Source organism: Tasmannia lanceolata, unplaced genomic scaffold (assembly GCF_043159265.1).
Source record: "Tasmannia lanceolata isolate RefF3 unplaced genomic scaffold, GAP_Taslan_0.1 ptg000007l, whole genome shotgun sequence".
Lineage (NCBI taxonomy): Eukaryota > Viridiplantae > Streptophyta > Magnoliopsida > Canellales > Winteraceae > Tasmannia > Tasmannia lanceolata.
In genome coordinates this window covers 16,618,246-16,642,313 of record NW_027518684.1, presented here as the reverse complement: position 1 = coordinate 16,642,313, position 24,068 = coordinate 16,618,246, and the positions used below count along the sequence as shown (strand labels likewise).

General features: G+C 37.6%; 2 protein-coding genes across 2 annotated transcripts; both read right to left on the bottom strand.

The window, feature by feature from the left end:
- Positions 1-6,220: 6,220 nt before the first annotated feature.
- Positions 6,221-8,568, bottom strand: LOC143880632 (F-box family protein). Its single transcript, XM_077383612.1, is given in 4 exon segments — positions 6,221-6,630; positions 6,633-6,693; positions 6,695-7,181; positions 8,415-8,568. Coding segments are annotated over 4 exon segments (960 nt in total). The 3' UTR covers positions 6,221-6,372.
- LOC143880631 (putative B3 domain-containing protein Os03g0621600) lies at positions 7,090-22,750 on the bottom strand. Its single transcript, XM_077383611.1, has 9 exons — positions 22,666-22,750; positions 22,313-22,423; positions 21,585-22,020; positions 20,874-21,115; positions 17,497-17,775; positions 14,233-14,629; positions 13,468-13,706; positions 8,415-8,849; positions 7,090-8,181 (listed from the first exon to the last, which is right to left on the bottom strand). Exons 2-8 carry the CDS (start codon positions 22,391-22,393, stop codon positions 8,568-8,570), a joined length of 1,956 nt encoding a protein of 651 aa, XP_077239726.1. The 5' UTR covers positions 22,394-22,423; positions 22,666-22,750; the 3' UTR covers positions 7,090-8,181; positions 8,415-8,567.
- Between the last annotated feature and the right edge of the window lie 1,318 nt (positions 22,751-24,068).

Below are 24,068 nucleotides of genomic sequence, written 5' to 3'. Positions count from 1 at the left end.
TTGTTAATAAACGTTTACACCAAAAATTCAGTGTAAGCGTTCCCACCTTATCTCTGTAATTATATTGATATGAAGTTTTCATATAGCTATCTCACCTTGAGGATGAAGGCTGCCTTGACTCGCTCCATTCTACAGTTCAAAAATCTTCAAATATCAGCCACCATTGCTAAGGCAATTATGAATCAGTAATCAAAACAAATCCATAACTAAGGGCTAATGCCCCCCCTTTATTTTGGATTTTGAGAATCAATTGCGAGTCCAAAACTGATTATTGGACTCGATTTTGAGCAAATAACAAGGTTGGTGCTCACAATCAATTCTAAAAATCTGAAACAAACAAGACCTAAATCTCACCATCGGAAGGTCGCGTAGCTGTGTAACTGGAAGCCCCAAATCAGCCTGCAAAGCCCAAGAGAAAACAAGCTTTAGAACCATATAATGTGTGATCAAGTGACAAAGACAAGATTAGTACTGATAGTGAATTGAAAAAAAGAAAATTATAATGTTGCCAAGAAATCTAAGGCAGATTCGAACATTCTATGTTGATCCATGCGGGCTTATATTCTATGTGGGCTTATAGCCCGACCCATATTTATGATCAATACACTTAATTTTTTCCAGTTTGGGTGATTTCCCGGACTGTTTTTAACCGTAGGATGGTAAGAGAATGATCAAATAGTGCTGAAAGTTGATGTCTAGATCCTTCATTTGTTTGGAACAATCGTATCAAAGTTATGATCAAATGGTTAGAAATGTTGGACCCGGATGGCCCTTGTTCCGCTTAGTATATGGCAATACCATCCTTAAGATATGGCCTATAAAAATCAATGGTTTAGCTTTTTTTGGCCAAGGCCTGGATGAAACTTGATGGATAAGAGGCTAGGGCCATTTGATCAAGGTGGGACCAAAGCAATGGCCTAGGTCATGTGGGGATCAATCCTAACCAAGGTTTAAAATTTCGGTTTCGGTACCGGTGGTCGAAATTTCGGTCGAAATAAATGACCGTTTCGGTTTTTATCGATTTCGGTGTCTGTCTCCACCGAAATTTCGGATTTCGGTCGAAATTTAAAACCATGATCCTAACAACATCTCTTGTTATCTTAGTTTCTAATACTATAAGAGTCCCCAATTCTAAGCATAGCCAAACATAATGGAGTTTCAAAAACAAAGGGAAAATGATAGGAAGACAAGATTGTCCGGAACAAAACTGGTAATATTGTCATTTAAAAAAGGTAATTAATGTATGAGAGAGAGAGAGAGAGGGGGGGAGGCACACCTCGTTTTCCTTCACTAAAACAAGCATCATCACAACACAAAGCAATGCAATGCCAAGTTTGTTTGCCATATTGCCGTAGTTCAAAGACAAGTAGAGAAGAAGAGCAAATACCAAATAAAGGGAAGAAGAATGTTTGCGTAAATGGTGAGAAGAGTTGGAGTATTTATAGGGCGTTGGGTTTAGGTATTTTGCATCTGCCCTTTTAATTTGACAGAAATCCTGTAGTTCTCAAACAGTGACATAAAGCCCATTTGCCTTTTGCCATCGACATGATACCCTTTCTCAGATAGACAATGAGAGTTACTGTTCTTCCCAAACGACCAATATGCCCCCTGTGCTATCCATATGGTGAAATGTTTTACCTAATAATAATTATGAAAATGATATCTGCACCCCTTATTTTGATAATGGCACCCTTCACTTTATTGGAAACTTTTTTTAAATTCATTGTTGTTATTTGTATGAAAATTATAACAACTAGCTCCTAGGGAGACACTACTATGTTTAATAATCAATAGAGAAGAAATATATTTGGGGTGAATATGTAACGCCTCGGTTTTTCTTGAAAATACCAACTCGGTGCGTAGAAGAATATGACATCATCTTTCTCAAAAACTTTCATTATTCCCAAGATCCCAAATACGTTTAGAGGATTTACAGAAATTAGGTCTAACTTATTACATCGTAATTCAAGACATAGTTGATACACATTTAAAACATATTTGTCAACAGTTCTGCATTTAACTCTAGCATTCCTCATCTTCCATCTATACTTCCATCTATACTTCACCTGGGGTTTGGAACCATAAAACAAGGAAAAGGGGTGAGCTCAAATAGCCCAGTAGGGTATAATCAACAAATGATGTAGAATTGTCAAGCTCATAAGAACATGATATTTTGCAGATAGGACATCTCACATTATAAACATGGAAAGAAAGAATCAGCACAACATGCTTTCCAGAGAAAACTTACAGAACTTGATATTAAGAACTATATAAATATAGAATTAGATATATAGACTTCATTAAGCATAGATGCTTTCCTTCATAGCCATATCTCGGCCCATTCATAGCCATACCTCGGCTCATAATCCTCTAGATTTACACTCTCTAGAGTCGTCTTTACCCACGTGCACATGAAGGACTATAATGCGTCCACCATAGCCATACCTCGGCTCATAATCCTCTAGATTTACACTCTCTAGAGTCGTCTTTACCCACGTCTATATGGAGGACTATAACGAGTCCATCCGTCATCATATCCTGATTGACATAGGTGACATAGGTGGTAGAACCAACCATTTACTTTACGGTTACTATGCTTGCATTTCACCGTTCAAATAAGATGGTAAAACTTGCATAATCTATAGCGAGTTATCGCCTCTTATGCATGTTTTATCCTGATTTACATAGATGGATATTTACATAGGTGGTAGAACCAACCATATACTTTACGGTTACTATGCTGGCATTTCACCGTTCAAATAAGACTTGCATATAAAAGAAATACTTTAACTATTGAAAGATTTACCTTGAGGAAGTGGATTTCCTTTTCCCTTCTCCTCTCTCAGATTTCCTTTTCCTTCTCCTCTTACTCTTTCTGCGAGCCTCTATTTATAGGCTTAACTTGAATTATTATATTATTATTTTATTTGCTTAGATAGTAACTTGAATTATTATATTATTATTTTATTTGCTTGAATAGTAACTTGAATTATTATATTATTATTTTATTATTTTCGTCGTCTTTCGTCGGCACAAATGCTCAATATTTAATTAGTATTTTCATCCTGCCCGCTATTTGTGGGTCCTGCTTGTGTGGGACCTACTTGTTGTGGGACCCGCTGGTGGTAGGACCCGCTTGTGGTAGGACCCGCTTGTGTGGGGACCGCTGATGTGGGACCCGCTTGTATGGGGCCCGCTGATGTGGGACCCGCTTTTGGTGGGACCCGTGTGGGGTCTGCTGATGTGGGACCCACTTTTGGTGGGACCCGCTTGTGAATAATACTCGGTGGGTCCTACTGTGAATAGTAGTTTTAAATAGTGCATCTCAATAGTGAACTTGCATAGTATTTCTGCATAGTAATCTTGCATAGTGACTGTTGTGAATAGTAATTATATATATATATATATATATATATATATTTTTTTTTTTTTTTTACCGGTTCTTACAGAATATACTAATTATAATAGGCTAGCGATGTAGGCACTACTATGTTTTGATAATTGCACTAACTCGGCTTCTTTTTTTTTTGTGATTTAAAAAGCTGTCAAAGGTTATTACACTCCCAAAAAGTTCTTAGAAGTCAATTAAAAAAAGAAAAGAAAAAAGAGAGCTGAGTTTGTGCAATATTAAAACATGTTAGTGCCAATATCAGTTGCCTTAGTAATAATATCAGAAAATTTATGATTCTCATCTTTTAATAATGCCACTCCTCATTGTAGAAGGCATCCGCATTTGAGTCATTTGAAAAAACAGGCCTCTAATTTGGACAAGAGAACAATAGATTGGTCATTTCACAGAAAGGTAGGGACTTGTGCTCCAAAAAGCTTGACCTGATCCATGTGCACCTGCAGCACCTCACATGCTTTTCTTTAGTGTTAGGGTGGATCCCACAATAAGTAGACAGAGTGAGACATAAAACGTGCTACATTAATAGAACCCTATGTGGCTGCCTTTGCCTCAACTGATATCATCCTCTCCTTCTCTTCCTTATCCTTCATGCCAAACTTTTCGAGCTACTTAAACTTTCCTCCATCTTTTGGAATTTTCATGCACATGCACGTCCACATGAGTATGTCACAAGGTTGTCGATATATAACTGAACAATCACTATGTGGGATAAATTTTGGGTCCCACACGAGGACATGCATGTGCAGTCAGGACAGTTGATCTTGTTAAAACGTCATGTAGCTGACTCAAATTGTCTTGGCCTGATGCCAAAAGTACATCACAAGCGTAAGATATGCACTTCCCTCCTTATCGGCTTATCCATCTTCAGTGTTTGACTGAAGATTGGGGAAGCTTCCCCATTTGTTAAACCCCTTTCGGCATCTAAAATAATGTTTCAAGTGCTAAGTGACCGTTCCCGCCTAGATTTGTGTGTTCTTCGTTGCGTCAAGAACTCTCTCTCATAGAAATCTAATTATCGGAAACTACTCAAATCAAATAATAACAAATAGCCTCCAGTAACCCACGGAATTATCCCAAAAGAATGTGTGCAAAGTGTATAGTAGTGAAGTAAAGAAAGACAACAAGGAATCAAGAGACGTTACGTGGTTCGGTACTTGGACTATATCCACAGCCAATCCAGTAAGTAGAAATTCACTAAGAAGAATGGAAAATTACAAACAAGGGTGAAAACCATTACCTCTCCAACAATGGTGAAAAACCCACCAACACTTTCTTCTTGCATCCTAAGAAAAACCTAACACTCTCTTCATGTATCTTCACAATCTGAAAAATACCATAAAATAAACCAAATAACCTCGGATTCATGTTCTTGCAAGAGAAGAAGGAAAAACCATCGGAAAGAAAAACCTTATTTTCTTATAGAAAAATAGCCCTTTAATCCTTGAGAACAAATCCTCAACTAAATATAAAACCCCTCTTTAAAGGACTTGAAATAACATATTCGAGGAATGCACTTCATAAAGAAGTTAATCCCAAGTAATTTAATATTATATCGATGTTGATTCGCCATCACACTGGTTGGTAACCAGTCCAAATCAATCATCATTTTTCATATACATTATGCTGATGATTTTCCCCCACATTGAAATATGGCATACCTGATTTCTGTGAAAACAGAAAATAGATGAGTTAGGAAAACCTTTTCGATGCAGCGAGATGAGGCACGGATTATGCCGCTCTCTTTAAGGTGAATTTGCGATGCAGCAGATTCTGAACGCAATCACCCCCAGGATACAACAGCCTGACGCACCGTCTATATCTAAGAATTTGCACAATCTAAAAGATTTGAACCACACGAATACTCTGATTGCCAAAAATATTAAAAGCAGGAAAGATGAAAGAATGGGCACTGTTGTGTCTAAAAATAGAGAGTGGTCTCTCTGTTTTTATAGACAAAAAACGTCTATTCAATACACCCCTTAAGTGTTTCAAAACACCCATTAAGAATAGATCCATTCTGGGCGTTACAGATGCGAACGGTCATATCCCAAATGGTCACAACACAACATAATGCCGATGTTGTTTTGGCGTCCGTAGGAAAAACACGCTTAAAAGTCCGCAATAACGGCGAAGTTATTTACCCAAAAACAGTGGTGTTTTTGCTCTAGAACAACAAAGAAGGGCAAAGAAACAAAAAATAAAATTTAGGAGAAGTGACAAAGCTTCGGATCACACGAGGGCAAAAAAGAAAAAAAACTAAAATTTAGAATGGAAAAAACTCCACATCACACGTGCGGCCGGCCGCGCCACGCCACGCCGAGCCCGGCGACACGTGTGGTGTTGCAAAAAATACAGCGGGTCCACTTGATGGCTCATGCAGGTAGGCCCCCTTTCTCCTATTCGCATTCATAAAGCAAGAGAAGTGAATAGCTATATATTAAAATAGCAACACATTATAGGCTTAATTATTCTGAGAAATCTATGGGGTTAGGCTTTAGTTCAGTGAAAGTAAGGAGGAGGTCACTTTTCCAAAGACCCAAGCTTTTCATGTGATCATCTTCATTGGATGATCCTAAATTACCAACTATTATTACTGTGGGGTGTAAAATAGATGGCTTAGAACGTTCTATAAACAACGGCAAAGCAACCACTGCCCACCGGGCGCTACTATATATACTTTTGCCCTCATTATTTTGTATTTTTGTTTTGGAAAAATAGGCAAAGACAAGAAATAAGTCCTAACTTATCACATCACCTATGTATCATGATCTAGAGACATTAAAAACTCCCATTTTATGATAATAAACATCATTTTTAATAAGATTGGTAATGCCACGCAGAGATTCTGATTAAGAAAATGAGATTCAAATTTCCCAAAGGGTAGAGTGAAGTCTCTTGTCAAGAACAATAATATACAGCATCATTCCCCATAGAGTATTGTGGAACTTTACAAAAGACAAGCTCTAGAAATTTACATATGATCTCTTGTCAAAAGAAGGCAAGAGAAAATGTTGTAAATACCTAAGACCATCATCCAAACTCACATACCTCCAATCCACAACACTCAACAAACCCAATCTCACCTTCTCCAACTTCATGCTCCCATCTCTCCCCCCACAAAACACTAGCCCTAGCTCTGCTATAAGACGACTTGTGCTAGGGCAACACCCAGAACAGAACCACCTCTCATTCTTCCCAATCAACTTTCCCTTCCCTTTACAATATCCATCATGGAGAACACTCCACCCCATCCTTTCATCACAACCGTCCATTTAACCTTCATCATCCCTTGGGCCCACCCCTTCATTTCCTCCTTGGTCTAGTCCTTTGCAAACCCTAGCTAAGGAGAGGAGAGGGGGAGAAGAAGAGCCCTCAAGATAGACTTGGACGGTGAAGATGAGGTGATGAAGAGATATATGGGGTTTTGGAGGGTTTTTGTTGGTGAGACGATGCTTAGACGCAGAATAGGAGAGGTAGAAGAAGAGAGTATGATAAGAGAGAGAAGGGTCTATGAGGTGGAGAGAGGAGGAAAGAGAGGGGTAATGGGAGGTGCAAATGGGTTCCCATAGATGGTCAGAGGACATGGACTTGGACCATGACTTGCACACACATGTGGTTAGGGCTAGGGTCTTGGGGTCAAGGTGTTGAGACACCAAGAAAAGAACTTGCCAGTGGCCGTTGAGGAGAAGAGGAATGCATGTTCTCAAGTAAAAGACATTGACATGGTGGCAAAGGAAGCTGACATTTCCACCAATTAAAATTGGACATTCCACTTCTTAGTTATGCCCTTGATTCTTGAAGCAGCTAAGGCTCCTTCTGCTTTGGATTTTGACAACCGATTCTGTCCAAAACTGATTATTGGACCCAAATTTGAGTCCAATAATGGACTCAAAATTGGCTATCAAAATCCAAAACAACCAGGGCCTTAAATTTGAGTCCAATAATAAGTTTTGGACTCACAAATCATTTCTCAAAATCCAAAAGGATGAACAAAACTGACATGGTCCCTTAGAAAACTAAAACTGAAAAGACAGAAAACCCATTTAAAAAAAGACAGAAAAGACAAATATCTAAAACAAAGTTTGTGATATCAGCCTCCTTGCCTAAAATATGTCAATATAATTCCAAGGTCAGACTTAATTTATAGTCCAGGAAAGTGAAAAAATGTCGATCAACTCATCGGAAAATGCCTGATCTATGGCTGTTCTCTCTTGTAAAAGTGAGCCGCAAAATGGCTTTCCGCAAAATTGCCACAGACGTGTATATATAGGACTCTTTGATTACCACTAAAAAATTATTTGCATATAATCTCATATACAAGAAAATGTTAATTATGATTATTTGCAAGGGAAATGATGTCTTTTATTATTTAAAGAGCTGTCAAAGGTTATTACAGTTCCCAAAAAGCTCTTACAGACCAATTAAAAAGAAAAAAGACAAGCTGCATTTGTGCAATTATTAAAGCATGGTTGTGCTGATATCATTTCTCTATTCGCAAATAATGGTTATAATCTTCTCAGAAATGATATATCCAATGGCTTCCGAAGAGGGCTTAATGTCTCATCCACAAATAAATTAAACAATACTCTTATTTGCAAATAAAGACCAATTTTAGTGGCATCCAAAGAAGCATGAAGTCACTCTTAATCATAGTATACTGTAAAAAGTGAAAAATCAAATAAAACTATACCTTCATAAATTGGCGACATGCTTACATGCACTCTATCTGGTGTTGATGTACACTGCTGCCCAACACCTCGGTCGAAGTGATCCTGGCAAGCCAAAATAATCCTCTGAGAAAATATTAACTATCAGAATAAACAAAATATATGTAGTTTTTTTGTAGTATGTTCTCTTTCAAAAGGAATTGAAAGCCAGAAGCTGGTAGTCAAGTCTTGTTGTGATAGAGAATGTCACTATTAGAGCTTTGCTTTTAGGGAATGGAATTGGTAAAGAAAGAAAAGATATACAGATAGCATCTATACATAAGTATTTGATTACATACCATTCCTGGGTAGAAATATCTTCCTCACAAAATGGAAGAAATGCCCTGAAGGAACGCCCGCGACAGTTTTGAAATAATTGCCCATTGCAGTTTGTGACAGAGAAGGTGCTTTTAGACGACCAAAATAACAGAACTTAGGGGTCCCACAAGCCATCAGATGTTTGATTTGATCGGTGGTGTTATTGGCTTAGTTTCTTTGAGGGACCGAAAAATATGAACACGCATTTCGAGCTTATCCACGAGCTCAAATATGCAGGAATCTCCTTCTTCAATACTATTGTCGCGTGCGAAGGCACTCCACCCACCAGATATATGGCATCCCATTTTCTTATTAATAAATAACGTTACTTCCCATGCCTTACCGTGCAGGTCTCGAAGAACAATATTTGCTCTTTCTTTAGGAAGATGTGCCCTTGCGAAACAACCCGGTATTAGCTGCATAAGTAATATCTGATTAGTAGAAAATAATTACCGGGATAACAGCTTGCATGTTGGTCATGATCTAAATATAGCAACTAAAGCATTGATTATTACATACATGAGTTATGCTAAATTTCATTTTGAGCACTGCTAGCAAAATTGGATTCTGTTTTCTGGAAGAAAAAAAAAGGGGGCATCAAACATTGGAGCCACGTCCACTAAAAGACAAAGGAAGGAGCTCAAATCCCCATAGAGCAATAAATATGATTTGAAAAGGATCAAATCAACGGTCACATCACTCCCGTTTTTATTTTCCAGACAGGATCCCATTTTCAAAGTGTTTTCCTTTCATTTTATTCCACAAGGAATGCTAGTATTGCTTGTCAAAGGAAGAGGAGAGGGAATGGATGGTGAATCACTAACCATCGAGAGGAAAATCGAGGGAAGAAGGTGGGCAGGGGAGTCAAGATAAGGTTCAGCATGCGAAAACAAATCAGGCAGGATATAAACAGGGGGAAGTAGAGGCAAAATAACAGAACTAACAGGAGGGTTTGCCCAAGGGTAGGGTAGCAAGGGGGAAGCATTACAAAAGCATTTGCCCAAAATTCTTCGCAATTTAGGGTCAAAAAACATTTTGTCCCAACTTGAAGGCAATTAATTGCACATACGGTGTATTTTCATTGTAAGGGTAAAACAGAGACTATGCAAGAATCACTTATTAGGTCCATTCTTATATGATGTCTTATAAATAAAAGTCATGTAGGGGGAGAGACTTCATTATACACAACCTAGTTGAAGAATTCTCTCCTATGCTGTCTTCTCTTTCCTTTTGCTTGAACACACAGCCGAAGCAAACCTACAAACCTTGCAATCAGTCACTTAACAGACCTTCAAACTTCATACTTACCTATCAAAAGAAAAAAGAGCAAATAGACATGCATAGGCAGAGACATAAACGAGAGAGAGAGGGGCGATTCTCGCAAATTACACTGACATCAATTCCTTATTAGAATGTGATATTCATAATCTTTTCCCAAAGATAGCAAATTCGACCAATTTCCCATGCTTCATTGAGATCTTCACCACAAGAAAATTCTTCACCAAGCACCAATCTTTAGTACTTTAAGCACCAAATCATAAAAATGCTTTTTGATTGATATTTTCCATATTAATAGGAGCTCATACAGGCCTCAGCACCAGCCTAGATCTACTAAGGAACTCTATCAATTCTCCAGATAATTTTTGGTGGTAAACATGTTACTGTCAAGGAGACTCATCCAATGTGATTGGGTGCTCTATCGGCTCATCTTTAAGCCCGTGGCATTTTCCAACATTATTAATGACATGATTGACATCAGAAATATCACTTACATGTTCCAGGAGTTATAATTTTGCCATAACCTTATGAGAGCTAGTGCCTTGGCTGATTTGTTAGCCAAGAAGGGGGTCCGTTTTATGAGTTGTTTGTGAGACAATATATGCCCCTGTTGTAGTAGTTTTTTTCTTTACTGATGTTAAAGCATAAAAGATAAATAACGCCTTTCTCCAACAACTTAAGCTTTTGGAGAAGTTGGTAAGTTAACATGGTATCAGAGCCAAAGGTCTCGAGTTCAAACCTCCCAGATAACAAAAATCCACATGCAATGGTTGGCCCAAAGTGGGACCACATGTGCCACGAGTTTGCCAAGTGGGCCACACGTGCGGGGGAGTGTTAAAGTATAAAAGATAAATAACGCCTTTCTCCAACAACTTAAGCTTTTGGAGAAGTTGGTAAGTTAACAAATGAAAATTACCATTTCTCAAAAAAAAAATCTCTAGAGAAACATCATACCACTTATCACAGGACATTACCTTTTCTCGCTTACACACCCGTGTGATGCACTAATATATGCAGATGCTAAGGCTAGCCTTCTACGGTGCAAGGCCCTGAAGGCCTTACATGCCTGAGACCACTTGTCATTTCACATATGGTCACGAGTCACGATCTCCATGTCATTCAAGCCCACTCGTGCTACTCAGCTTGTTGTTGTCATGAACCACTTTCAGCCCAACTTCTTGTGATTAACGAGAACCAAGGCCCAACTATGTTCCCCTTATTATCATATTTATTATTGTACTCCATAACAACACCCCCCCCCCCCCCCCGCCCCCCCCGCGAAAAAAAAAAAGAAAAGAAAAACCACCACCCCGCACGCACGCAGGAAAAAACAGAACTCAAAAAAAATATCATGAAATTCTAGGTGGAGCAGTAACAATCTCACAACAATCCATTAGTAAGATCAATAGTAGAGCAAGGAAAAATATGGACGACACTTGGAGAATCACATTCCTCCCATCTTATTTTATTCTAAATATCATGCAGCACTTCTTGTGAGAAGTGGTTGAGCAATGCCAAGATTGGTTGATCCTCTTTTTTCTCTATTTTTTTACTCAAAGCATCTAATCTAACTCATCAATTAAAATATAAAATACTCCATAAACAATGCTGGAGTATAACGTTTATAAGAAAGGAGCAAAAATTAACCAAAATGCCAGTGCCTTCGTTCTAGCAAATAAGCCGTGAATGATTATTTCACCATTTGTCCATAATTTTACAATGGTGATCAACAAAGTAGGAGACTGCTATGAAGCAAAAAATCATTCAGTGGGAGGATTTTAGGGTTCATATGTGTGGGATCGCCAAACCAAGCAAGGTTCTCACCTGCTTAAAGCCTTTGAGAACCACAGGCTTGTTAAGGCGGTAGAGTGTTCTAACCCTCAATACCGAGAGAGAGAGAGAGAGAGAGAGAGAGAGAGAGAGAGAGAGAGAGAGAGAGAGTTTATACCTGTGTTTATAGGTAATTGTGATTTTGTGATGGTATTTTGTTTGAGTAAAATCTAGTAGGTTTCGGATGTAGAGAACTATGTTGAATTGGCAAATGAAAGTAATCTTAGAGATTTTTCTTTATGTGTTAAAGTATAGAAGATAAATAAGCCTTTCTCCAACAGCTTAAGCTTTTGGAGAAGTAGGTAAGTTAATATGGTATCAGAGCCAAAGGTCTCAAGTTCAAACCTCCCGGCTAACAAAAATCTGCATGCTATGGTCGGCCCAAAGTGGGACCACATGTGCCACGTGTTTGCCAAGTGGGCCACACGTGCGGGGGAGTGTTAAAGTATAAAAGATAAATAACGCCTTTCTCCAACAGCTTAAGCTTTTGGAGAAGTAGGTAAGTTAACAATATGCATATTGGAATTCATCTAGTAACTGTGAACCATTGCTTGGAAAGACTTTTGACGGCATCACGCCGTGGGATCTTTAGGTCCCAGGGCGTGACAATATAGTTATTGTAACGGTGGGTGCACAGTAGGGGGAAGAGAGATGACAATTGCTACAATAATAACAAGAGCTGTCAAAAGAAGAGGGAAAGGTTAGGGGTAAGGGAAGGCGGTAGGGGCTGCAGACAAGCATTGTGCTTGTCCATGAGAAGATAGAGAAAAGAGAGGAAGAGAAAGAAGAGAAGGGAAACAAGAGCCTTGGTAATGTTCTAGCCGACAACAGGTTGGGAGAAAAAGCAAAAAGGAAGGAAGAAAAGAGAAGAGGAAGAAAGAGAAACGAAAGGAAGGAAAGAGGGGAAGGAGGAAGGGAAGACAAAAGGGAGAAGAAGAAGGGAAAGGGGGAGAAAAACTGAGAGAGGGAACGGGGAGAGAGGAGAGGCTTAAGTTTAGCTTTAATGATTAAGTGGCGGTCCTCCTCTATTGTCCAATAAAAAATAAAAGACAATTTAAGTGAGTGGGAGATGAAATAGGCTAGAGATAAAAATGAAAATGAAAATAAAGTGAAGTAGGGCCCTAGGTGATGTGGACAACCCACACATATAAGATAAATATGTGCTAAAAATAGTAACAAGTCTTAATAAAAATGTGAAAAAAATAGAAATAAAGTCTAATGATCAAGTCCCTCCAATAAGGCTAATTCAAGTAATCAAGTAGGATGAATCACATAAAAGATCAAGTTGTTGACGTCTTCATAAAAGGGCTCAACAATGTTCTTCTTGTGGACAAGTTTTATATGTAGTAGAGCACACATGAGCTTGAGTGTTAGACTAGTAAAATGCATACACCGTAGCATAATTTCTTTCAATAAGAGTATGTTAATAAAAGTACAATATTGTATATTACCCATTGTGTCTCATATTCTAATCAATGTGAATCAATCTTATATTGGCTCCCTCACGATTTTCCTCTTCTTCCCCTCTCTTTATTTAGACTCTTATCGATTCAAGGTAGCTTTTACAATATATAGATTAACACAACACTCATGTCAACTATTGGTTTGATGAAGATCAAAGTGTTAGACTAGTAAAATGCATAGACTGTATCATAATTTCTTTCATTAAGAGTATGTTAATAAAAGTACAATATTGTATATAACCCATTGTATCTCATATTCTAATCAATGTGAATCAATCTTATATTGGCTCCCTCACGATTTTCCTCTTCTTCCCCTCTCTTTATTTAGACTCTTATTGATTCAAGGTAGCTTTTACAATATATAGATTAACACAACACTCATGTCAACTATTGGTTTGATGGAGATCAAAAGACAGTAGTAAAAATGATCTGAACGACACAAAAATTGGCGTAACTGACTCACCACAGAGGATCCCTGGCGCGCTTGGCTTCCATTGATACGTCTCGTAAAAAATGGAAAATTGGAGGTAAAGGAACTGGCTGTTTCCTGAAAATTTTCTTTTTCTTCTGATGTCACAGATTGCTTTCTTGGAAAATACTGAACTCCTTCAGCATGTAAACCAATTTCACTTTCACGCAAGTCAGGATCCTCTGTTTCAATATGTACAACCTCTTCTGGGTTAGGCGAGGGCATATGTTTGCCTGCATCATACAAACAATGGTTACCTAAACCATGAGGTAGATTTAGAAGTGGAAGACGGTAACATAAGCATTAAGTGCCGCGAGTTAAAATGAATAGGATTGCATACCTGCATACATTCTTTACACAAATAGATAATTGTTAAGTATGATACTAAATAGTAGTTGCTTTTTTTCTATTTGTGAGCTGCAAAATCTAATTATTTACAATCTAATGTCCAAGATTTCATTTGCACTTACAGACTGAAGCTACATAATATCTCCGGCATAAATAGATATTAGGGTAAAGGAAAGGTAGAATGTCAAAAGAGATTGAAGCTACACAATATCTCTAGCATGTGTAAAAAAATGGAAAAGATAATCAAAAGGAAAAGCAGGACTTGTGGGCTCTACATTTGAAATCTCAGCATGACTGATTTCTTCATATGAATAAGAAATTCAAGAAGCACGGAATATATTTACTTTCCCGAGGTATAAATTTTCATAAATGGATCTGAAACAGATAGTTAAAGTAGCTTCTTCTCCTTACCTCGAAATGAATGTTGCGATGCCGACAAGTTGCTGCTCAGATGGTTTTCTGACTCAAATTTGCTAGCTTTCTGACTATAGACGGCACGTTTCTTTTGTTCTTGGAAGGTAGATTCTTGACAAGTTTTGCTATTACAAATGTCTTCTCTCTCACATGCAGTTTTGTCGTAAATTTGTACACTGAAATGCAAATCCCCATCATATCTAAAAAGTAGAAATTCAGATTCCCTTAAGGCATGGGCTTGGGAAAATTCTTTCCACCCATCCTGAATATAAGTGCCATTGATCTTTTTCCTCAATTCTACATGCCAAATGCTACCCCTATGACCCTTTAGAACGGCTGTTGTTCTAGATGATGCTTCCATTGAAATATGCTTCATGAAAGCTGGTGGTATCCTCTACAAATTTAAAAATAATTATACTTTCAGTACACCATTTGGGGATCAAAATAATGGGTTATTCTTCATTTTTAATTTCCTAAATAAATGGAAAAAAAAAAAACATAAACAGTAATAAATATTGTTTGTATTGAAGGAATTTTTTGGAAAAGTTTGGAAAGGAAAAATATTTTTAAGATTTCGCCAACCCCATTCAATTATACTAAGAGGGGCCTTCAAATTATGTTAATATCCCTCTAAATTAACCATAATCTTACTATTTCTATCTAAATGGAGGAATGAAACTTTTATTTTCATCAGAATTGTTTTTCCTGCAATCCAAACAGGGCCTTAGAGAAGCAAGAAAAAAAATTTACCAGACACTGAGAGAAGTCTCCCAAGAGAATTTTGAAGAAGTGGGGCTTTCTATTCAAGCAGTTTCGATTTTGCTTCGCCATTCCCGAATCTAAAGAAAGCTATGTAATTCTATGAAACTCCCTCGCTATGGGAAACGAATTCCTCTCAGTAAAATCCCGGATTTGGAGATGGTGTTAAAGAAACAACAGATATTTCCAAGATTCCAAATCCAACAACAAGCATGGAATCTATCATCTAGTTTAGACTCTGAAACCCTAGATTTAGATGAGAGAGAGAGACAGAGACAGAGACAGATTATTTGGGCATTTGCTAGGGTCCACCGCACAAGGAATTTCGCGGACTGGCTGTTGCATGAGAGAGTAGCCACATAGGCTCACTTTTTGTCTCACATGCAACATCCCAGGGGGCGAAATGCCATCTGCAATGGTCCTCAAAAATCAAGTGTGTTTTTGGGTTTAATCAAGGATTGTAAAATCTTGGATTTTATAAGCTAAAAATTGGATTTTATAATCCTGGAAATATACAATCTATGTTTTTGGTTATAAAATTCTGGTATTAGCTATTAAAATTCAAGATTTTACAATTCCGGATTGTAAATTTTCAGGATTGCAAAATCTAGGTTTTGGCTTATAAAATCCAAGGCCCTGTTCGTTTAAGATTATGGCAACCGATTGTGAGTCCAAAACCAATCATTTGGCTCAAATTTACGTTTACATTTGAGCCCAATAAATGGTTTTGGGCTCACAATCGGTTGTCATAATCTCAAAAGAACAAGACTCAAGTTTTTGGCTCATAAAATCCAAGTTTTAGCTTTTAAATTGCAATCCTGGATTATAAAATCCATATATCCAAACGGCCCACTAGGTTTTAACTAATAAAACCCAGGTTTTTAACTGATCAAATCCAAGTTTTAGCTTGTAAAATTCAGGACTACATAAAATCTTTGTATCCAAACAGCTTCCAAAAGACACAAACCTAGAATTGAGCTAGAGTACTACTTGGCAGTGCCGAGTTCAATTTTTGGGTCTCACATGGGCAAATGCATATCTAATCGAAACCATTGATCAGCGAGGTACCACATGGGATGATCCAAATCGTACATTTGTTGGGCCACAATGTAGATAAGTTGTGCCCCAAAAATCATTTTTATAGGATGATCTCCGGTCTATAAAGGGACGACCTCTCCAACCATGTTGGAATCTCTCAAAACACGCTGAAATGATGCCCCCAAAACCGAATACATGTCATGTGTGGAAACTTACCAATGTCTCCAAAAGCTTAAGCTGTTGGAGAAAGGCAGAATTTAATATTTTATACTTCATAATTCTCCCTCAAGTGTGGCCCACTTGGCAAACATGTGGCACATGTGGCTTCACTTCTTGGGCTGACCGCTGCATGTGGATTTTTTATAACAAGGAGGTCTGAACTCGAGACCTTTGGTCTGAACTCGAGACCTTTGGCTCTGATACCGTGTGAAATAGCTAGTTACTACAAAAAGCTTAAGCTTTCGGAGAAGTTGGTAAGTTTCTAGCATCATGTACCTCCTCTTTCTGGTCCAGCAGTCGTATATCAAAGGGTTATCTGAACATTAGATTGGATGTGGGTTGATTTTCAATCCCACAACGGTTAGTTAGATTTCGATTTGGTTTGATTTTCAATCCCCACAACTCCTAGTTGAGACCTGTAATAATCAGAGTCCATTCTCACTCCCTTTTCATGTTTGGTTTTGAATTGGGAGGTTGGTTAATCTCCCTCATCGTGACTAACTTCATTGCATAAAACGCACTGGTGATTAATATCAGCGAGACAACTGAGGTTAGATCGCTAACAAAAAATACATGTGATTGCCATAAGTCTGATGTCAAACTTAACTTATAGTCCATAACATTGAAAAACGGTCTAGTTCATACCATATATCTCTATATGAACCTCCTCTTTGATTACCTTTGAAAATTTATTTGCATTTAATCTTAAATACAAAAAAATGTTAGTTATGATTATTTGCAAATAATGGCTATAATCTTCTTAGAAATGATATATCCAACGGCTTCCAAAGAGCCCTTGATGTCTCATCCACAAATAAATTATACTAAAATAATCTTATTTGCAAACAATGACCAATTTTGGTGGCACCAGAAGAGGCCTGTAAGTCCCTCTTAATATTAATCAAATAAAATGATGCCTTCACAAACTGGAGAAGTGCTTACATGCACACTACTCGGTCCAAGCAATCATGGCAAGCCAAAATAACCCTCAGAAAAAATATAACTACTAGAAATAACAAAATACATGCAGTTTTTTTTTTGTAGTGTGTTCTCTTTCAACCAAGAAAAGGTACACATATAGCATCTACACTAATATTTGATTACATACCATGCCTGGGTAGAAATATCTTCCACACAAAATAGAAGAAATGCGCTGAACCGCAACAGTTTTGACATAATTCATTACTATAGTTTGTGACATAATAGGTGCTGTTAGAGGACTAAAATAATGGAACTCTAAGTGTCCCAAGAGCCATCAGATGTTTCAAGACTTCCTGCCATATTTTCTTCAACCGACCGGAAAATATGCACACGCATTTCGCGCTTACCCACAAGCTCAAATATGCACGTATCTCCTCTTTCAATATTGTTGGCATGTGCAAAGGCGGCCCACCCACGAGATATATTGCATACACTCTTATTAGTACATAATCTTACTTTATATGCTTTTCCCTGCGGGTCTCGGAGAAGAATATATCCTTCTTCTCTATGAAGATGTGCCCTTTTGAAACAAACCGGTACTTGCTGCACAAGTAATATCTGATTAGTAGAAAACAGTTAGCAGGATAACATCTTGCATAGCAACCAAAGCACTGACTATTACAAGAATTATGCTAAATTTCTTTTTATTCCACGAGACATGCTAATAGTTAGAAAACATTTGTAAAACTTAAACAAAATGCCCATATCATTGTTGTAGCAAATAAGCCGCCAAGCATTATTTAAGCATTTGTCCGTAATTTTTTGTTTGATGCTTTGATTTTGAGACTCTAGGTCAGTGAACTACTGAAAAAATTATACTGATTTGTAGATCGTGCTCAAAATGCCTTATCGAAACTATATGGCCAACATTTGGACATTACATTACATGCAATGACTGGGGTAGATTGGTATATTCATTTGAGTTTTATTTTTATTTGAATTCCAGTTGTAAAGGAAACATATAAATAGCCTTCCCTCCATTTGTAATTCAATTTTTGGTATTTTCATTTGAATTTGGGAGAAAGTTCTGATTGTAAGAAGTTTCCTTCTAGCCAAAGGAATTCCAGGTGGCTGAAATTCATCCGCAACAAAGAGGGGAAACTGCGCTTGACTTGCAAGATCCTTCCTTGTTCATCGTCAAATCCTTCTGTTTTGCAAGGATCAAGTGCCATTGTAATAGATCCGGGCGTCTCCTCACACAGCTCATCATTTGAATGAATTCAAATCAAGAAGAAATACAAGCTGCTATTTAACGTCTTCTCATGAGGTTTCGCATGTGAATTCATTGATGTTTGCATGTTACGTAAGTAGTCCTCAAATTCCTGTGTTAAATTAGAGTAGATCCCCACATAAGTAAACGTAATTGAAGAGAAAAAGGTCCAGAGAATTCGATCAGATCTGTCCTTGGACTTGTGAAGTAAAAGTTCTTGAACTTGCGCACCGAGATCTGGTATGTGGGCACATTTCCAATCCAGACCTGGCTCTAGCATCCCTTTCCAGTGGTTCGTTGAAGCTAGATCGGTAAGATTCTCAATCAGATCTTGAAATATATCTATATCTGTGCAAGAACTGAAATCTACGAGGACCAGATTGTGGCTTGGACTGAAAACTGATATAGAACTAGAATTCATCACTTTCATCCAGAGGCACAGATTTACTAATTTTTAAACAGAGAAAGGGGAGAAAATTCGTCCAAAACAGTTCACTACAAAACTGGTTTTGAAACATTGCAATGGTTTCTACTCGAGCAGTTGATACTTCTTCAAGCTCAAATTGAAATTCTTAATTCTTGTTACGGTTAGTAAGTGAATTGTTTCAAATCTGATTTTAATTTAAGGGATCTCAAAAGTTTTGAAGAAATGGCATATCAAGAGGGGCGAATTTTGTTTCTGTGCACATTTCTGTTAAATGAGCTAAACACCATAGTCTGTACATTTTCTTTTCCTTTTCCTGGCAACTAAATGCACATTCCTGCGCTTTCTTAGTTGTTTCTTTTCCATTTCCTGTTTTCGTTGCGCAAATTCTTAGCTGTTTCCTTTCCTTTCCTTTTCCTACTGCCACGTCATTTCCGTTTCTTTTCCGTTTTCGTTGCGCAACTGAACAGACCCTTACTAACTTTAGAATGGCATTTCAGGGAGCAACCAAGGAGGCACATTGAAGAGTGGACGAATGGGGGCCAGTTCTGTAATTCTTGTTGTTAAATCCAGTTTGATCCATTTTTAATGCAATCCCCGAGTCAGAATGGCAAAATTCACTAGAGCTCTTTCTCATCTGAGTTTTCCCTTCGCATATAACTAATGAATGCAAGAGGAAAACACCAAAATCTGTTTGTGAAAGTCGTGAAACCATCTATGCATTTCGTGCACATTTCGTGGGCAGCAACATGCAAGTTCTGCCAAGAAGCATTAGATTGGTTTCCTCATGAGTTAATTGTTCATATTTTTAAAGGCTTCAGTGAATTAGCTGAATTGTATTGAAGATAAACTTCCACTCAAGGCTTTCAAGTTTGGGAAATTTCTCAGCAAATGAAAAGCAATAAGTATCTTTCTTTGTTCGTGTGGAGCTAAAATGGAAGTTGTATACTTTGCATGATATAATGGCTTTCAAGCTTCCTTGCCTTGGCACTCATCAGTGTTTCTATTACTAAAGGCTGCCTCATACTTTAATTTTTGGATCAGCTGACAAAATCTTTAAGATATGGAAGTTCTGCTAAATAGCTTCCCTATTATAATGGAATTCACGGCCTCGGCATCTCCTCTCACGATTACTTAATTGTGTTGGCTATGTTGGTCTAAGAAGTTTCCTATTGAATGTATTGATTCAGTTCCAGGAACTTTACCTCTTAGCTCGCATGACGTTTGCTAAGGACTGGCTGGAATTCAAGCACTTATGGCAGATTCTATGTTTATGGATTATAAATGATTTAGAGCCTGAGCTAGTGACTTAATTTCAGACCTTTTCCCTTCAACAATTTGATCGTCTTTTGGGTTAAAACTTTGGCAACCACTTGCCTCAACAATTCACTGCAAAATACACACTTTCTCCCTACATCAATTAGCCATGGCCGAAACGGTGTGACTCAAGGTGCGGAATGATCCTACAGACTCTAGAGACAACTAACACATAAATAGAAACTAAGATAACTCCTGGACTACGAAAATTGACATCAAAATGGCCAGGACAGATGGGACTATTAATATAAACAAATTCAGCCAAGAAGATTGCAAAAAATATAATTAAATCCAAGAATCATATACAAAAACAATAAGATTTCAAGAAATAATGGTCTAACAATTTGTTCATAAATTGATATAACATAACATGTCTAACTATGCCCAAAGAAACCAAGTGTGAAGGGATTTAAGATGGGGGGGTCAAAAGGTATGAAGATAAAGTGAGGTGGAAGAGCAGCAAGGTTGTTAAAAAACAACAGAATCAATGTGAAGGAGTGAAAGCTTAAGGGCTTGTGGACAAGATGTATATGTACTAGAGCACAATGTGATCCAATACACTTCATTACTTGTGGACAAGATGTATATGTACTAGAGCAAACATGAGATTGAGGGGGAGTGTTAGAGTATAATACATGATATTATAGTAAAAAATAAACTGAACGACACAAAATTTCGCATGACACTTACCACAGAGGATCCCCTGTTGGCTTGAAACCAATTGATACATCTTTTAAAAAATGGTAAATCGGAGGTAAAGGAGTTGGCTGTTTCCTGGAATTTTGCCTTTTCTTTTGACGTCACAGACTGCCCCCTTCTTGGCAAATACTGAACTCCTCGAGAGTGTGAACCAATGTCATTGATATGGGAGTCTGGAACCTCTGTATCAATCTGTACAATCTCTTTTGGTTCAGGAGATGGAATAGATTTGCCTGCATCATACAAACAATGGTTATCTAAACCTGTAGGTAGATTTAGAAGCGGAAGAAGGTAACAGAAGCATAAAGTGCGGCGAGTTAAAACATATAGGCTTGCATACATGTATAAACTCTTACTTAAATAGATAATAGTTTCAAAAGCAGCACGCAATATAATATGAAATGGCAGTCGGTATTAAATATTATTATATATAAAAACAAGAACATGTATTTTCATAAAGGAAAGGGGGGACGTCAAAAGAACAATGAAGCTAAATATTATCTCCAGCATGTGTAAATTAAAAAAAAAAAGCTAATCAGAAGGAAAGGCAGGACTTGTAGGCTTACAGGCAAAATCTCAGAATGACAGATTTCTTCGTATGAATAAGAAATTCAAGATGCACAGAATAGATTTCTTACCCAAGGTATAAATCTTCATAAATAGATTGAAATCAGATAGTTAAAGTAGTTTTTTTCTGCTTACCTCGAAACAAATATGAATGTTGAGCTGCAGACAAGTTGCTGCTCGGATGGTTTCTTGAGTCAATATTGTACTCTTTCTGATGATGGATGGCTTGATCAAAATCGAGAGACTTCTTCGGTGGTCTACCTCGTTTCTTTGGTTTTTGGAAAGTGGGTTCTTCACAAGTTTTGCTATCACATATGTCCTCTATCTGGCATGCAGTTTCGTCGAAAATTTGTACACTGAAACGAAGATTCCCATCATATCTAAAAAGTAGAAATTCACGTCCCCTTAAGGAGTGGGCTTGGGAAAATTCCTTCCAACCATCCTGCAGATATGTGCCATTGATCTTTTTCCTCAATTCCACTGTCCAGACACTATCCTTAATACACTTTAGAATGGCTGTACTAGATGAAGCTTCCATTGAAATATGCTTCATGAAAGCTGGTGGTATCCTCTACAAATTTAAAAATAAATAAACTTTTAGCACACCATGTGGGATTACAATAATGGGTTATTCTTCATTTTTAACTTCCTAGATAAATGGAAAAAAAAAAGAACCATAAACAGAAACAGAGAGAATATAAGAGAATATAAGAGACCCAAGAAGCAAACAAATATAGCATCGATTTCATAATAAAATTCTAAATCAAACCCAATGAAATTGGTACTCACATATCACGTGGTAAAGCAGCAAAACCTGATATTATAATCTAGAAATTTAGAGAAAAAAATAAAAATAAAATTACCAGACACTCAGAGAAGTCTCCCAACAGAACTTTGAAGAAATGAGGCCTTTTATCAAAGCAGTTTTGACTTTGCCTCGCCATTCCCGAATATTAAGAAATCTCTTTAATTCTCTAGAGAAAAAAAATCCCTTGTTATGAGAATCGAATTCCAATCAATAATAATCATAATATCAAAAAAAATCAAAATCATAACAATTAACTTTCTGCAGAATAAAACACTAGCTCAAGTTAACCACAATTTGCTAGTGGTGGGTCTTCTATAATCACAGTCCATAAGCTCCAGATTGAGTTGGGGCTTGTGGAAATTGAGAAGAATTACAATAATCTCATCCAATTCAAAATAGAAATCTCACCTTGCCAATGAAATGCTCCTTCTAAGCTTCTTGTTCACTAATCTTCTTAAATGTTGAGGCATGGGCAAAACCTCCATGAATGGAAAATCTAGGGTCTGTAAGACTTTTTCTTCCCAATCAAGAATGGAAAAAAGCATTGGTTGTTTCTGGTCATTTTCAGCCATTTGTGAACAACCAGTAACTTTTCTTTTGTTTTTTTGCAATCGATTTTTATCTACGCTGTGCAAAACTCTTTCTAAACAGAGAAACCATGAATACCTGCAAAAGCAAACCAGGCGGGATTTTAAAACACTTTTTTAACAAGGTCTTCTTTTTCTACAAAATTACAGCAATTGCCACCAGTAGTAGTAGGGTGCAACTCGGGTCGGGTCGGGTTTGGAAAGTTGAACCCGGGTCGGGTTCAGGTTTGGGTTGACCCGACCCGCATCAAACCGGGCATTTAAAAAAAAAATTACAACTTAAATAGGTTTGGGAACACATCATAGGATGATCCAAACCGTCCAAAAGACGGAACACAACTTAAATAGGTTGTACACCAAAAATCATTTCCATAGTATGATCCTAGCACTCCGATCTATAGAGGTTTCTATAATATGCTGTTCTTTATAGATCGGAGGGTTGGGATCATCCTGTGGGAATGATTTTTGGGGACCAACCTATTTACATTACGTTTCATCTTATTGACGGTTTGGATCATCCTATCATGTGGTCTGTACAGTACTTTTGGAAAAAATAAGGACTCACACCATATAAAACCTCGAATTTATCACTGTAGGCTAATTTATAATTAGAAAAACCAAAACAGGCAATTTTCAGTAATGGCACCTCCTGATTCTAAAATAGCAATCAACAATCAATAAAAAGTTTCTAGCGTGATGGTCACTTTGGATACCACCGGAATTTGGTCCTTATAAACAAATAAGATTATTCCAAGTTAATCTTATATGTAGCTGGACATTAAGACCACTTTGGAAAAAAACCTCAACGACTCTCTCCCTCTCCCTCTCCCTCTCCCAGATTTTATATGGTGTTTGGCAGTATACCCACTATGATCCAATCCGTTCATTTATTGGGGCACAACCTAAATAGATTTTGCCCCAAAAATCATTTCCATAGGATGATCCTAACCCTCCGATCCATAGAGGTTTCCATAACTTGCAGTCTCTTTAAGATCGGAGGGTTATGATCATCCAATGAAAATGATTTTTGGGCCACAACCTAGGGGTGGACATAGTTCGGTTCGGTTTTGGGGTATACCCGGAACCGAATCATGTATAATCGGTTCCCGAAAATTGGAATCAGAACCGAACCATATATGTTTGGAACAGAACCGAAATTTATCGGTTCGGTTCGGTTGGGTTGTGGGTTTACCCAACCTCCACCAAATGTAGATATTTTGCCTA